The sequence below is a fragment of the Solenopsis invicta genome, chromosome 11 (genome assembly GCF_016802725.1).
Source record: "Solenopsis invicta isolate M01_SB chromosome 11, UNIL_Sinv_3.0, whole genome shotgun sequence".
Classification (NCBI taxonomy): Eukaryota; Metazoa; Arthropoda; class Insecta; order Hymenoptera; family Formicidae; genus Solenopsis; species Solenopsis invicta.
The window spans coordinates 9,142,339-9,157,856 of record NC_052674.1 but is presented as its reverse complement, the minus strand read 5'-3'; the positions used below and the strand labels follow the sequence as shown (position 1 = coordinate 9,157,856).

Below are 15,518 nucleotides of genomic sequence, written 5' to 3'. Positions count from 1 at the left end.
GATATTATTACCGCATAGCTGCCGCTCTCATGTTTTGATTGTGTCGCCGAAACGTCACCGACAGGAACCAATTTTCTTAAAAAACTCTGCAATTTGTCTCAAAGATACAATCAATTCAATGTTGCCCACTCAAAGAATGCGAGAAGATTTAAAAATGTGTATGCTGTGCATCCAGTTTCTCTCTCTCTCTCTCTCTCTCTCTCTCTCTCTCTCTCAAAAAAAGAGAAGGTAGATATAAAAAATATGGCTATGGGAGTAACGAAATTAAAGAAAGGAAGCAAAGGAGTAGTAATTATGGGTTGTGAAACTGGAGAAGAGGTGAAAAAATTGAAAGAGACAGTACAAGCTAAGCTGGGAGAGCATTATAAAGTGTTCGAGTCGTCTCAATCGAAACCAAAAGTAAAAATTGTTAACATAAATTTAGAAGAGATGAACTTAGATGATAATGAACTTATAAATACAATTAAGAAGCAGAATAAAATAGATACAATAATTATGCGAATTGTGAATGGTTAAAGAAAAGAAAAGAATGATTAAAGAAAAGAGTAACAATTAAAGAAGAGGAAATAAAGAAGGATCAATAATAATGGAAGTAGATAAAGAGACGCACGAACTGATATTGAAGAAATCAAAACTAAATATAGGATGGAAGAAATGTCCTGTATTTAATCACATCAGTGTCTAAAGATGTTTTAAATGCTGGGGGTACTTCCACATTGCTAAAAATTGTACGAGAGAAGAAACATACTGCAAATGCGCAGGGAATCATAGCTCGCGTGTTTGCACAGCGACGGAGAGCAAATGTGTGAATTGTATGTTCAAAAATAGAACATACAATCTAAAAATAAATGACGAACATGAAGCCATCAGTCGAGAATGTCTAACTTTTAAGAGAGCGTTACAGGAAGAGAAGAGGAGAGTAGGTTGGGAGGATACAAAATAGCAACTACCGAAGAAAGAAGAAATAATTATGTATACAAATGCGCAGAGTGTACCAGCGCACATAGACGAACTGCAGCATCAGGTTATGAAAAGGATAAATCCTGTGATGGTAGCGATGTCAGAGACCAGGCTGATTAGTGACATAGAAGACAGTGAAGTAAATGTGCCGGGTTACACTGTAGTTAGATGCGATGCCAAAAATAGGAACACAGGGGGAGTTATTATGTATATAAGACACGAAATTAGATATGAAGTAGTATTAATAAAAAAGTTAGAATCAAATTGCTGGTGTGCTGCGATAGAAATGAAAGAAAAACTTTATAAAGGAGTAATAATGGTAATATATCTCACCAAGCGACACACACACACACACACACACACACACTCACTCACACACGCGCGCAGCTATAACGTAGTAAACAGGAATAACAAAGTATTATTATAATACTATCATCCTCGCGATGAATGTAACAATTATGTCACAACCATTATGTCATAATATTATTATTACACCATTAACCTCATACACTATTAATCTCACGATGCATGTAACAGAACAGTTATATCTATAACTGTCAAAACGCAATCTCCACGATGACAACAGCTCACGAAGTAAGCACAACGCGAGAACCAATAAGCATTTTGGAAAAGCAGCAACAATAAACTTCGAGAGACTGCGACTATCGATTTAACACGGATTTTTTCAGAAAGAAAGAAAAAGGACTCATTATTTTAAGTTGAAAAATACGTTGACAGTATTAATATTACTAAGATATCACAAAATATCACCAACTTTTAATGAAAGTAAGCTTCACTAAGCATATTGAATATTAGGCTGCAATTGTGAAAGAATGCGAATGTCGATATTACGTACAGAAGAATTTGCAAACTTGGCAATATTGAGTTAAGCCTAGTTTTACGACAAACTGTCGAGCAATTTTTAAATAAATTCTTGAGTAAAAATAGTATATTTGAATTAATTTTTGTAAAATTAATTTAAAATTATTTTTAATGTTTAATATAAAAAATAATATTATAATAATTCAAGATTATTCCGTATACTACTAAAAAAAAAAAGATCAAATTTGACAAAATAATATTTTATTTTCTAATTTTTTTACAATATTAGAAATATAAACTTCTCAAAAGAATTGTTTTTTACAATTAACAAATTAAAATATCTTAAAATGTCTATGATTGTAACTATGACACTAATATATTGTTGCTACAGTTAACAAGATTTAAATGTTTTTACACTGTTTTCTAAAACTCAGAACATTATAACTAAAAGTACATTTTGTAAATAAGTGTAAAAGTTATCTTTTTATGATAAAATATAATTGTAAAAATTTCATGCTAAACAAAAAATTTTGCATTTTCTGTTTTCTTGATTTTTTTCTGCTACATATTTATCACAAGATGTGTTTCAAAAATTATGTTCTACCATAAATTATAATTTTCTACAAGCATCAATATTGCTTGTTGTTATAATTCTTTCAATCTACTACTTTTCTACGTTAACATTTTTTTTAGAACCCTAAAGTATTATTGTAGAAATTTAACGAATAATACGGGTCAATCTGGTGATTAAAAGACGTCAGTTCTTGATTATTTACTTTGATTCTCATGATGCGGATGTTGATCTGATGATTATCAATTTGTTTCAGGAAGAACTTGTGGAATCTTGATGACATTATCCAGAAATTGCCGTTGTCATATTTCGCTGGTAAAATCTCAGCAATAAATTGTAATTTTTCTGGGTTATAAGCGAGTATCCTGAAAAAATATGTACTAGAGATAACAATGAATTATAATTATAATAAATATTATAAATTATTAGCATTAGTTATATTATTAATGTTTTCATATATGAGTCGGTGTTCTCTATTTTAAAATATGAAATATTATGAAATTATAATTATAATGAAAATTTGATAATAAATTGTACTATAATTACATGCAATTGTAATGATAATATAATCGATTATTCTATAATTAACTTTCATATTTTATAATTTCGTTAATTAAAAACTATATTCAAATTGCAACGAATGTCAGGAATGTCTAATAGCAATAAATACATTTTTACAAACTAAGATAAACGAAAAACGAATAACGAAAAAATGAGGATAAGGAAATGAAATACTTTCAAGTTTTTTACGCAAAAACTTCCTTCTTTTATAATAAAAATACTAGAGAGAATGTCTCCGATTAAAAGTGGCTGACGCTATAGTAAAGTCGTTTTCCTTATGAGACTTCCTAATAACTCAATGCCCTTCTAAAAGATATTTATGGGGACTTGACATATATATCTATATAAAATTGACAGTTCATTCACTCGACTTCCAGTCTCAATTTTGTAGCGACCATTTGGTTAAAGCGGAACCGGTTTGCATGATATAGTATGCAATCGTTTCAGAACTCTTGTAGATCTTATTATTTTCTCAATTATAAATTTGTTATTCTTATAAAGTTATAATAATACATCAATGACTAAACCAGAATGCAAGAAAATGTTTTTTTCATAAGCATTGATTCAGAATGTTTATTCATGTTAGAGTGGTGTAACACTATATGACATTATTTTAGACATACTTTAAAATAATTCGACATTTATGAAAATATTTCGTACCTTTGCTGATTCGTTTGCGGCTGCCATGACGCAATCGCGGTCTCGGTAAACGGGGAGAATAAGATCGAATCATCCCGAGGATCCACGGCCAACGCTAGACCTTGACTCGACTTTTTGCCAACCAAGGTCACAGGTAACTGTTCACCGAAAGGTAGCGGTCCGACTTGGAGAGCCGAGGTAGGCACGCTGAAGAGACTCAGAGTTGCCAGAGGTTGATAATAAATGGTTCCGGTTTTTGGTGAAAATGCTATACCCACTATGCCGTCCAAGAACTCGAAAGTATCGCTTCCAATCTAAACAAACGCCCATTTAATTAAATCAAGATGTAACATATATAATTGGAGAAATTTATTACATAAACATATTACACATACATTATGCGGTACAAAATAATAAATACAACGTGTTGTGCATGTATGAAAATTTTCCACGGTGTTATTAAACTATTATGACAACTATTATGACTGATTTAAGTCAGTTACAAAATTCGTTATTTTCTAGTTTTTATTATTTAGAAAAGAAATATAATTATAACTTTTGCAAATATTTAATGCAAATATTGGAAAACTTTTTTTAAAACAAAACTTTTATTAAAGCAAAAAGCAAATTAATTTACAGCAGTAGTTTAATAAAACAATGATTAAATAAAGAAAGTGTAGTACTTTAAATTTATAACATACTCTTTACAGGTAAATGTATAAGTCTACATTGAATTCAATATAATAAATAATTATAGTTTCTAATTAAGTAAACATTACATTTTTATTTTATTACAATTCAATCATTGTTCTATTAATCTATGCGTGCGTGCGCGCATGTGTGTGTGTGCATGCGTGCGTGCGTGCGTGCGCGCGCGTGTGTGGGCGCGCGCGTGTGGGCGCGCGCGTTGCCTCGACGTAATCTATTTTTTTTAGTTTATTCCTTTTATTGCTAGAATTTAGGGTACAAAAATACTCTTATACTTACTTTGTACATTGCTTCATCTGGATTAGGAAACATGGTTCGATGAACGACTCGCCAACTTCTATCTCTAGCACCGTCGAAGATGAGAATTCCTGGGAAAACATTGAGTTCTTTATAAATTTTTTTCAAAAATTTTTATTTCTTTGCAACCTTATGGTAAACTTATTAATTTTTAATAATTTTGAAAAAGAGATATAGCTTTGTGAAAAAAAAAATGTTTCTTCTATTTACTTTTCAGATCCATTTAAATTGTACAGCACACGTATTTTTCTCGTATCTTCAAACTCAAGAGATATACATATTTAACTTTGCTGACTCATATTATCTTATGTGGCTATATTTTAAGAATCGCAAAGTAAAACACAGAATTTTATATATGCATTTATTATGAGACCGATTACTTGTTTAAGAAACTCGATAAGAAGTTTTAAATCTACCTAAATTATTAAATAAATTTAAAGTACTTTACAATAACCCTGAAATGTCTTTAATTAACAGCTCGATTAAAAATTGTGTAACCTGGACCGAGAGTGTCAGTCATGTAGAGGAACACATCATCACAGGATTTCGCTGAGACTTCGTCGATAACAATATTGGTCAGCAAAGAATCCGGTCTCAGCACCTAAAGAAAAAGATGCAATAAGTACTTAGAACAATTACTTTTACGTAACTCTATACACAAATACTTTAAATACATCTTTTTTTTCCGATAAGTCTAGATGTACTAGTGAATAATTATTGTTTCCATGCTTATCTCTAGCAACATATAAGCGTGTCACTGTGTAACTAGCTAGCTATATATTACATAAAATTGCAAATAAAACCGGTTTTTGATTTTTCTAAAGTTGTAAACAAAATCCATCTTATTGATCAATTACGGACGATTTCTTCACATATGACGTTCTCCTCTCATTATTGATTTTTAATAATACTTTACTGAAAGTAAACAATGTATTGAAAAATTTAAATAATTTTATTTAACAGAAAAATTGTTCTTTAAAAAACGAAAAAATAACTCTCTCAAGTGGTTACACAAATCATTCTCTTCTATATGACACTTACCGACCTACTTTTGTCCATTTTTTTCAAAGTTATTTCTGTATTTCTTTATATTCATTTGCATTTCTAAATGCACGACCGTTCACAAGCGTTAGAGCCTTTATTAATGTATCCACTCTACTAATTTTGTGTCCAAAGAAAGTCGCTCTGCTCACCTCGCGCGGAAAAGTGACGTGACGGACCACCTGATCGGTTTTCAAGTCGAAGACCACAATTTTCGGCGGGCAAACGGGCATGAAGTCGTCAATCGACGTCATTACACCGGCGTCGACGACCCACAAACGGTCACATCTGTCAAGCCTGGTACGATACACCGAGATCAACTTGGTGCAATTGATTTCTCCTTTTCCAGCACCGTGCCAGTCCCACGAGGGATACGCCTGAAGCAGCGGACTGCTTCCCAACGGTACCTTCCTGGGGAAGAAGCTCAAAGTGGCCGGCACTCCGGCGCGTAATCTGGGCGTGCTGACGAAGATTCTGTTCCAGGTTATCTCGATACCGGTCATCACTATGTTTTCCGGTTGATACTCAAAACCACGTTCGTTCGGCAGCGCGAACTCCAGCAACGGCCATTGCGCCACAGTTTCCAACGTTTCCGTTCTCGTCCTGACATACAGTAGCGACAGGACCGCCGCGAAGAACATATGTCTGAGAAAAATTAAAGAACAAACGTTTCTTTAATCATTCTTTGATATTCTTCTTCTATAGAAGATTGATACTATTAAATTGCCATTTGAGATTTTCTTTAACAGGCAAGAGAGTTTCGATATGTCAAACTTATTTGTAAAAAAAAAATTTTGATTGTTGAGCAAATTGGATTGCAGGTACAGAGTGAAAATAAACAAACGCGAGACCATATCCTGCCTGTATTCCCGAGCTAAATTATTCTGTTTACCGTTTTTGTATCCGTTACCCACCTCATGTTGCAAGGCTAAAGGCTAAAATACGGTAAATCGAAGCTTCAATCGCACCGCTTCAATCACACGCGGAACGAACGGTAACAATATAATCGAATCAGGACAAGAGCCGCGCGGTGTCAGCGTAAACTGTCGCGAGGAGAAGTATACGCGGGTGTGTACCACCAGTTGTACCGACCGAACTCCGACTGATACAATTTTCTAGCATTGGCCTGTTAGAACTTGTTGGCTCCCTAACAGTCTGCTAGGGCACCACAACTCGAATGCATTGTGTAACGAGACGTGCACTTTTACTTATACGCACAATCGTACGCTCTAACGAGGGACAACATGCCTACACCGATCAAGACCATTCCAGGATCTCGGAGTTTAATGCAAACGACGACCAGTCTCGTGCAAGTCTCATCTGGTAAGACGGCGAAGAAAGTGACTCGTGACTGGCTTACTCGCAGCATCCACGCTCTCATATTTCCCTAACTTCCGTAAGTCAAAAGTTAATGCTTTTGTGATACCGTAAAAAAAACTGGAAATTCTTTGCAAATATTTGATGTGGTAAGCATCATAATGATTTCTTTAGACCTGATTCTGATAACAACTTCGTGATAATGAGGACATAACTGCATAGTAAGAATGATTTTGCTAAAAAATCTAAAAATTTAGCTGGATACAGATCTGAAAATAATTTTGTTAAATAACTAAAATAATGATGTAAAATACTCATGTTGGTTGTTAAAAAAATATCAAAATATTTTTGGCAGTATTACTCAAATTTTCTTCAGAATTATTTTGATTTTCAATAAAATTATTTTTAAATCTGTATCTAACTATATTTAAAAAATTTTTTGAAATAATAAAATTATCTATTTAAATCTTTCAAATCTCTCTTTTTTGTATGCACAAGTTTAATCTTGATAATTTTGGATGTATTTTAATAATACATACTAATTAGAACTTCATGTTGCGTGTAAAAATAAAAATGTTCGATTAAGAATTGATGAGAGAGATAAACTTTAGGATTTTTAAAAATTTTCCCTAAAAGAACAAAAATTCGCTTTTCAATGACACGTTGTGCATTCAAAAGAATTTCACTCGCTTGTCGTTATAACGCGGAAAATGCAGTATAAATATATGATGATCGATGATTAGCTTTACCATTGATATAAGTTGCTGTGTGCGATATGTTTCGAAATACCATAAAAAATAGTACACAATGGCACTTAACGCTCATGCTGTATAATTACAAGTTAAGTAGACGTCCTTGGTTGATCTCGATCGAAAGTGCCCGGAACTAAAAGACCGCGCCCATTACTACATATATAAATTTACGTTTCAGACATGTCATTGTAACCGGGGAGCAATGGACCAGGGAACAATCCCGAGATATGGTCATTATTTTTCTTGACTCACTTAGGTCGTTCACTTCCTTCCCGAGGAAAGTGCACACTCATAAAGTAGAGGTGGTTTGATTCTACGGGCGAAATTTCTAAAACCTTTTTGATGATAGCACAGGAATGATTGCATCGTAGAAACGATTGGAGAATGCATTCCGCTCAGAATCTCTCCTCTTTCTCTTTCTCTTTTTCTACAGCACAGGAGCTTTTCATATTTTTTTAAATATGAAATATATCGAAATATTCGAAATCTATCTTGTTTCAAGACGCAGCGTTTTTTTTAATAATTTTTCTAATCTTTTTCAAGTGAGTCTAGCACAGTCTGGCATTCTATATACATTGCGCACCAATTCCAAATACCAACTTCTATCTGGCCAATAAATCACTTTCTCTCCATGTAAGAGCTCCAGAGCATGCATACCTACCTAGCCTATTCTTTGTACTCTTAAGTTTTTTGTATTCATGTACTTAACTCAAGCTACTGTATATATAATATGGAAAGATTTATTATCTTTTGGAACGCAATTTTTATCGAGGCGCAAAGTCTTCCGTAATGTTAGAAAGGCTTGTCGAAATATCGAGATAAAATACGCGTAGAGAATTTTCTTTCAAGATTATGATAATAGTGGAATAACACAAATTTTGAAAAATTTTATAATATTTTTAGTGAAATTTAGTGAAAGTTTATTAAAATAATTTTATTAATAAAATTTTATCAAAATTAAACTATCTTATCCCACGACTGCCATGATTTTGAGGGTAAATTATAAGAGAAAATTCTCTCTGTACATAAAATTACAGTTCTAAATGTAAAAAATATAAAATGTTTTATATATTTCATACAATAGCAAAAGCTTTTTTTGTTAATATAATAACATAAGCTTCTTTCGATAATAACAAAGAAATAAACTTTGAGATTAGGCGCATCTATATTTCACTTTCTTTTTCTTTCCTTTTTATATCAGCAGCAGAATTTTCTTTAGCGTTATAACACGAAAGATCATGTTAGTCAAAAATCTCCGACTAACATGATCTTTCGCTGGCAAAACGCGCAATTGTTAGCAATCGTAACTAGATACTTTTCAACAGTAGTACTGTAAAGGGAAACGAGATAGACGGAATAATACGGCAGTGCTTGATTACTGAGTCCACGATTTGCAACGTGTGTTTCGTTACAGATCGGATATTTTGTTGTTGCTCAATACATCGTGTGGTACACTATGGGAAATACACCATAGCAACGATCACGACTGCCCACCGTTCCCACGACGAAGCGGAAACGGGTCGCTATCGATCCGCAACGATAGCTTTGCTTCGGTAAGCAAATTCTTAGCATCTTGTAAGGATAAGAGCGAATAATTAAGATTTTTTTTAAGGAACAAGCAGTTGCGTTTTGATGTGATAATGTTGCACTATGTGCTCCGTAAATTATGCAAAATAGAAGGAACAATATCGTCCTGTATCATTAATAATTTTATTCCGTGCGAGTTGATTCCAGCGTTTTAGTTTCACTCAAGTGTCACGATATTATCATAATTTTAATGCAATTCTTTAAATAATTGCACAATCAAATAATGGACAGTAATGTATATGACAATAATAATTGTATATATTATTTTATTTTCTATTGACTATCAAATAATCATTCCGCATTTATCTGCAGGTCTCAATCTTTTTTTTAATAAAACTATAAAAATTTAGACGAGGAAATTAATGCTATCAACATATTTCCAAAGGCTCACATTAATTTCTCACGTTAATTTCGAGACCGGCAGCGTGATACAGCTCATTTTAAATAACACATTTCAAGTTGCACAAGTGTGAGCATATATGTGTAATAAATAATTGTTAATTGCTTATATGAATTTAGCTAGATTTTAGACCTTTAGTAGCAAGCTATATAATTATGGTTTATGGGAATGTAGAATTACGAGAAGTATTTTTGCGCTCTATGTCGCCGAGATTTATGCACCGTAATAAAATTAATGACAAGTATACTCGACTTTAGAGGCAAACTTTAATTTGCATGTTTAAAAAATAAATTCAGAAAATGGCATAAGAAACGATACTCGAATAATTTTCCTTTTTTTCATCGTATAACAGCATCTACAATATTTTTTACTAAAATCCAAGGCTTGTTTTGCGCCATCGACCAATTCTTCATTAATTGCAGGTCTGATCGATTATCTTGACCTTTGACACACTTTCCGTGCAACATCAATCTGCATTTAAATATAATTAGCGTTTACAATGCGCTTATTAAGGCTAGCGATTCATACTGATTGAATCATAAACAATTTATCGGAACAAAATTGTGAAAGAGTTTCGCAGTTCAGTCGACAGATTGTCAACTCGAAAAGATCAGATGACGCAAAATTGAAAAATCAAAAAATTACCTAATTCGTAATCGAATACATTTGGACTTTCGAGTATCGTATAAAGTCAGGAAGATAATCTGATCTTGAGTATCGATTTTCGTTGAAAGTTCCGATGTATCACGTGACTCAAGATCCGAATGCCGGTAAAAACAAAAAAAGAAAAGGAATAGAAGTTCATTCGACGTTCGATGTAAGAAACTGTTGGTAAATTGGATATGGGAATTGGAAAGGAAAACCGGTTAGGAATCAAATGCACTCTTCATCCTCGGTGTAAACTATTAATTTATGCCGAGCACGTGCGTTCCTCCACAAGGAAATATCTTAAACTGCAACTGGAGAACAGGTAGAACGTAAGAAAAGGTATTACAGGCGAATTGCACGTCGGCCTGGATACAGAACACGCAATGTGATTAACTTTTTCACACAAACGCGCAGCTAGTCGGCGTTTCTTTTTTTTTCTTGTTTCAAAAGAATGGAACTTGTTGCATGTAATTTCATACTTTTCCGATTGATGCGAAGATAAAGCGATCCATAATCTGTAGAAAAAAGGTAAAGTTCTAAAGTTCTAAGAAGTTGCGTCTTAGAAGATATTCTCGATAAATTTGCAGAAAAGAAAAAAAATGCAATTCAGAGCTTCAGTTACTTAATTAAAGTGACAGATTAATTTGCGCGAATCTAACTGCATATTTAACCGGAGAAGATTAGTGCGCGTAAAGTAATTTAATTTCTGATAGATGCTCTTTAAGCCGAGACGCGTCGAGTGCAGATTAGAGATGTGTGTCAGGAGGGAAAAGTTAAAAACATTAAATTTTTATAACGCGTTTATTTCTTCATTCGACGAATGTCAGCGACTGACATTTCGCTTACCGTCAGGGTTTTTTGCATCGTTGGCTGCAAAGAACGCATTGCAGTCAATATAATTTTGGTGAGTTCGAGTTTCGACGCTACAGACACACATACATACACACAGATACACATACATGAGTATACAAGAGTGATCTTTACTTTACATACTTATAGCAATGGAAGGCACGACGATTGGCATAAAGTACACATTGTTTCGAATCTATAGCGTGGAAAGGTAATCTCATTGAATAGTAATAGTGCCTCGGTTCGCCGGCTGGGGTGACCCGGAGACCGAGAAACCTATCGCTGTTATCAATCCGCGCTCCTATTCCTTCTCCTCGATCTATAATTCACAATCGGCGAAAACGCAATCTCGCTCTCTTACATCAGGTTTAAGGCGTGATTGACTCCGCAGCCAACGGTGCCTTGCATATAATCTGGGAAGTTGCTTTCGAGGACGCGCATTCGATCCCTCTTGTAATCGGGCACGACGTGAGTGGCCAGGGAGCACTCGGTGCTCTTGTAGACAGACTGGAAGTTGGAGGCCAAGAAGGGCGTGAGGCTGTCCCATCTGTAGACCTCGGACTCGCCCTCGTAGCGGAAGAAGAGCGCGCTACCGTTGTCCGTGCCCAGAATGATCAACTTCTTGGGTTTCACTCCAAGATCGTGTATCTTGCCGTAGGCGTTACCGCTTCGGAGATGATCCGTTCGGATGGTGAACACGCGGCTGCTGCCCAGGTACGTGAAGATCAGGCAGGTGCTACCGTCATTGTGGCGCACCAGAGCGAGATAGAGCACGTCCCGGCGATCGCAGTTCATGGTCACCGCTTGCGGTAGTACGACGCGGTATCCGCGACCTGAGGTCACGTCGTACACCAGGATCGCTCGCGTGGCTGCGTCGGACACGTAGATGAAGACGCGGCCGTCCGGATTGTAATCCGCCACGACGTACTGCAGTCGGGACGTGTTGGTCGCCAGGCCGGACAGATCGACGGTTTTTACAACCTGGAAAAAGAAAGTGTCTGCGTTAGCTCAATGTTCACGTAACGTTACATGATCGAGAAATCAATTTAATGTTTGAGAAGAAAAATTTGAGAAATGTGATACATATATGTACATTGTGTATTTTATACAATTCTGTCTTTATGTTAAAAGCACTTTTAAATCTGTTACCGAAATACTTTACACCTTTCTCGGTAAATTTAAATAATTATTGATCTCACGATTACACGATACAAGAAATATAGCTTCTTACTAAATATTACGCGGTGGTAATTGTTTGTTAGGAAAAGCGTTTAAAAATGTTTTTACATTGCAAAAAAGAAAAGCGACGTGGATTAATAATATGAATGAAAAATAAACGTATTAAAGCATTTTTGTGCTTTTATAATTGAAGAGCTATAAGAAGTTTTGTGAAAACATCTCCTTCATCTCCGGAATTTCTAAAAAAAGAGAACAAGATGCGCCTTTTGCATCGTGAGTTTCAGAAACGGATTGTCTCACCTTGCCGGTTTTTATATTTAGAGCGACAACCTTCGGCGGGCATTTGCGCTCCGGCTGCTCGAGGGAGTTTATGACGCCCGTGTCCAACACCCACAGGATATCCTGGGGATCCAAAAAGATGTCCACGACATTTTGCAGCGCGGAGCATTTGCCTTCTTCCTGGAGCGACCAGCAAGGGAAAGCTAAGAGATTGGCCTGGCAGTTCTTATCTTTCAAGGAGACTCTCGCTAAGGTCGCTGGCACGCCTGGCTTGAATCTGAAGAACAAACGCGGCAAACGAACGTTAGTATTTCTTAATCTTAAATGCATCGATATTTTATTAGTACTATCTCTTGGACTATCAGAAAATGTTGGACACGAGATCTTGCGGTGATCTCGTGTTTCGACATCCAAGTTCTTTGACGATTTTATTAATATTCTTTTTTAAAAATTTCTTTTATATTATGCTTCTCGAAGTATATAAATTGCCAAACAAAATCGCATTTTCTATGGCACTACAGTCGATTTGCTATAATATTCGATAAATAGGAAATAAATTCTATAAAACATGCCTTGAACTTATTCATTAATCAATTATATTGTACAAATAACGTTGCGTACTAATATTGAGCATTAACCCGGTAATAAACGCGTATTAACCTCGTAAGATCGGTAAGATTAATGATCATGCGCGTACTGTGGAAAGGAAGTGTAATGAAGATATCGCGATTAAATGCTTTTATCGTCGAGCGAAGCGCGTTTTATTGCGTTTATAGCTGTAAATACCAAACGCCCTCCGTGAAACGAGGCAGATACCAATCGCCAATTATGTCGCAACGTTATTACACACATGTGTAGGCATTCTTATTACGGGATCTACAACCGTGACAAGGTCTGCAGCCGTATGTCTTTCAAGAAATCGCCGCGTTAGAGAAAAAAAAAATTCCCTTATCTTCTAAACGGGCGTAAAATCCCAGGAGATATCTTGGCATGCTGACTACTTCATTTTCCCGTGTAGGAAACTGCGATCACGATCGCAATCTCCGATTTACGTCGAACTCGTGCCTCGTTAATTTCTGTGAAGACTGACACCGTTGTGTATCGATCGCTACTGACGTAACACGCGATTTGTAACAAGCGCACTTTTCGCTCGCGACTTCCCTCCAAACGATTGAACTAGCCAGAGAATGGTTTACCCTTTTACCCTGGATTTGGATGCAATTAGAGAGAAACGATCTCATTTACGTTGAATCGAAAGCAGAAATAAAATCGGTTATTTCATTATGCAGTGTTTAATTTATCGGAATTATTTTTTTATGTTAAAAAACGATGAAGTATATAAATAATATGAACGAGACGACGTTGCTTCTTCGAGAGTATTTTTACAACGGAGTTGTTCCTTTTACATAAATGCACGTAAAATAAATTTTTAACAATGTAAGAAATATTTTTTCCGCGTTCAAAAAACTTGATTTAAAAAATTTGATATTAATCTTAGTGCAAATCATTATTGCAACATTAATATTTATTTTATTTGCTAAAAATGTAAGATAACGTAAACAACTGAACGATAAAGTTTTTCCTAGAACGACTCAATAAAATCTGTTTCAAACATGATTTGATACACATACTTGTATCTACAGAAGTTTTAATCAAATATTATATTAAATATAATTAAGTACAACATAAAAAAATATTTCTGGCTTCCAATCTCCTTCAAGATAATCTCGTAATATTTTAATAAAGAATCAATAAAAATATTTTATATAATATATATTATATAAAAATATCCAAAATGTAAAATTGGAATATAAATTGTGCATTTCATACCTAGGTAAAGCAAGGATGGCATCGTCCTTGGAGATCGCAACTCTAGTGGCGAGGACATTCTTCGAGATGTAACGACCGCTGTTCTTGAACATGCTCTTCGTGGCTTCGCAAGGCCACTCGAAGCTGCCTCCAGTCCACAGGATGTTCCTCTCGCATTTCTTTTCGTTAACTTCATTGGTACCGACGACAACGACGACGGCGACGGCGAACGTCACCGCTCGTGCAAAAAGCATCCTTGTTTCTCGTGAGCTTCTCTTGTCCCTTAAATATCCGACCGCCTCGATCGCGTCTCTTTTGGCGATCGAATCAAACCGTAAACTGTAAAATTCTTCAGATTACGCCAGTTTTATAATCAAGTCACATCGGAGCGGAACGTTGCGCAACGTCTTTGTTTGAAAAAAATATTTAGTCACGATGCGCAGCGAGTTGACACGAACACGTTCCTCAATGCAGTTCCGCACAAATTGCTATTAAATGTAAACTGCAAATGCTAAACGCAGTGCGCATTAATTCCTAAATACTTGCGGCAAATTTATTATAAATAAAAGTCAACCCGCGAGTTAAAATAGCGTGATGAGTCGATCATATTAGATTATTTCTTTTAATGTAAATCGATCTCACTTTGGAGCATAAGAATAATTTTTCTTGTATTAAGTGTAAAGAACAAAAAGAATGTATTCCGATAACATTAAGAAAAGTTTCACATTATAAGTGTAATGTGTTACTATTAATTATTAAAAACAGAGAAGGAAATACTTAGCATATTATACTAAATAATGTTCATTTCTGTGTTACAAAAGAATGTGAGAGGTACAGAAGATAAAAATTTCTAGATTAAATTCCTTTATACTTTTAATTTGCAAATAACAGTACAAATAATATACAAGATGATTTTAATTTTATAAATAAAATATATACAAGAAGCTCAGTTATAACAGTACAATAAGAATGGAATTTAATGGTCGCGTTCATATTGATTTTCACGAAAGTTGATTGGGAACAAAAATTATTCCATAATTTTTGTTCCCAATCAACTTTCGTAAAAATTAAAACAAAAAAGAGTACAGGGAAGACATTA

General features: G+C 34.8%; 2 protein-coding genes across 2 annotated transcripts; both read right to left on the bottom strand.

Annotated features, from left to right (window-relative positions):
- Window positions 1–2,032: 2,032 nt before the first annotated feature.
- Window positions 2,033–6,827, bottom strand: LOC105199184 (protein yellow). The gene is made up of 6 exons (XM_011166162.3): window positions 6,514–6,827; window positions 5,752–6,244; window positions 5,057–5,159; window positions 4,541–4,629; window positions 3,575–3,867; window positions 2,033–2,718 (listed from the first exon to the last, which is right to left on the bottom strand). Exons 1-6 carry the CDS (start codon window positions 6,516–6,518, stop codon window positions 2,472–2,474), a joined length of 1,230 nt encoding a protein of 409 aa, XP_011164464.2. The 5' UTR covers window positions 6,519–6,827; the 3' UTR covers window positions 2,033–2,471.
- Window positions 6,828–11,090: 4,263 nt separating this feature from the next.
- Window positions 11,091–14,781, bottom strand: LOC105199178 (major royal jelly protein 1). Its single transcript, XM_011166151.3, has 3 exons — window positions 14,441–14,781; window positions 12,632–12,887; window positions 11,091–12,133 (listed from the first exon to the last, which is right to left on the bottom strand). The coding sequence occupies exons 1-3, from the start codon at window positions 14,671–14,673 to the stop codon at window positions 11,510–11,512; spliced, it is 1,113 nt and encodes a 370-aa protein (XP_011164453.2). The 5' UTR covers window positions 14,674–14,781; the 3' UTR covers window positions 11,091–11,509.
- Window positions 14,782–15,518: the final 737 nt, after the last annotated feature.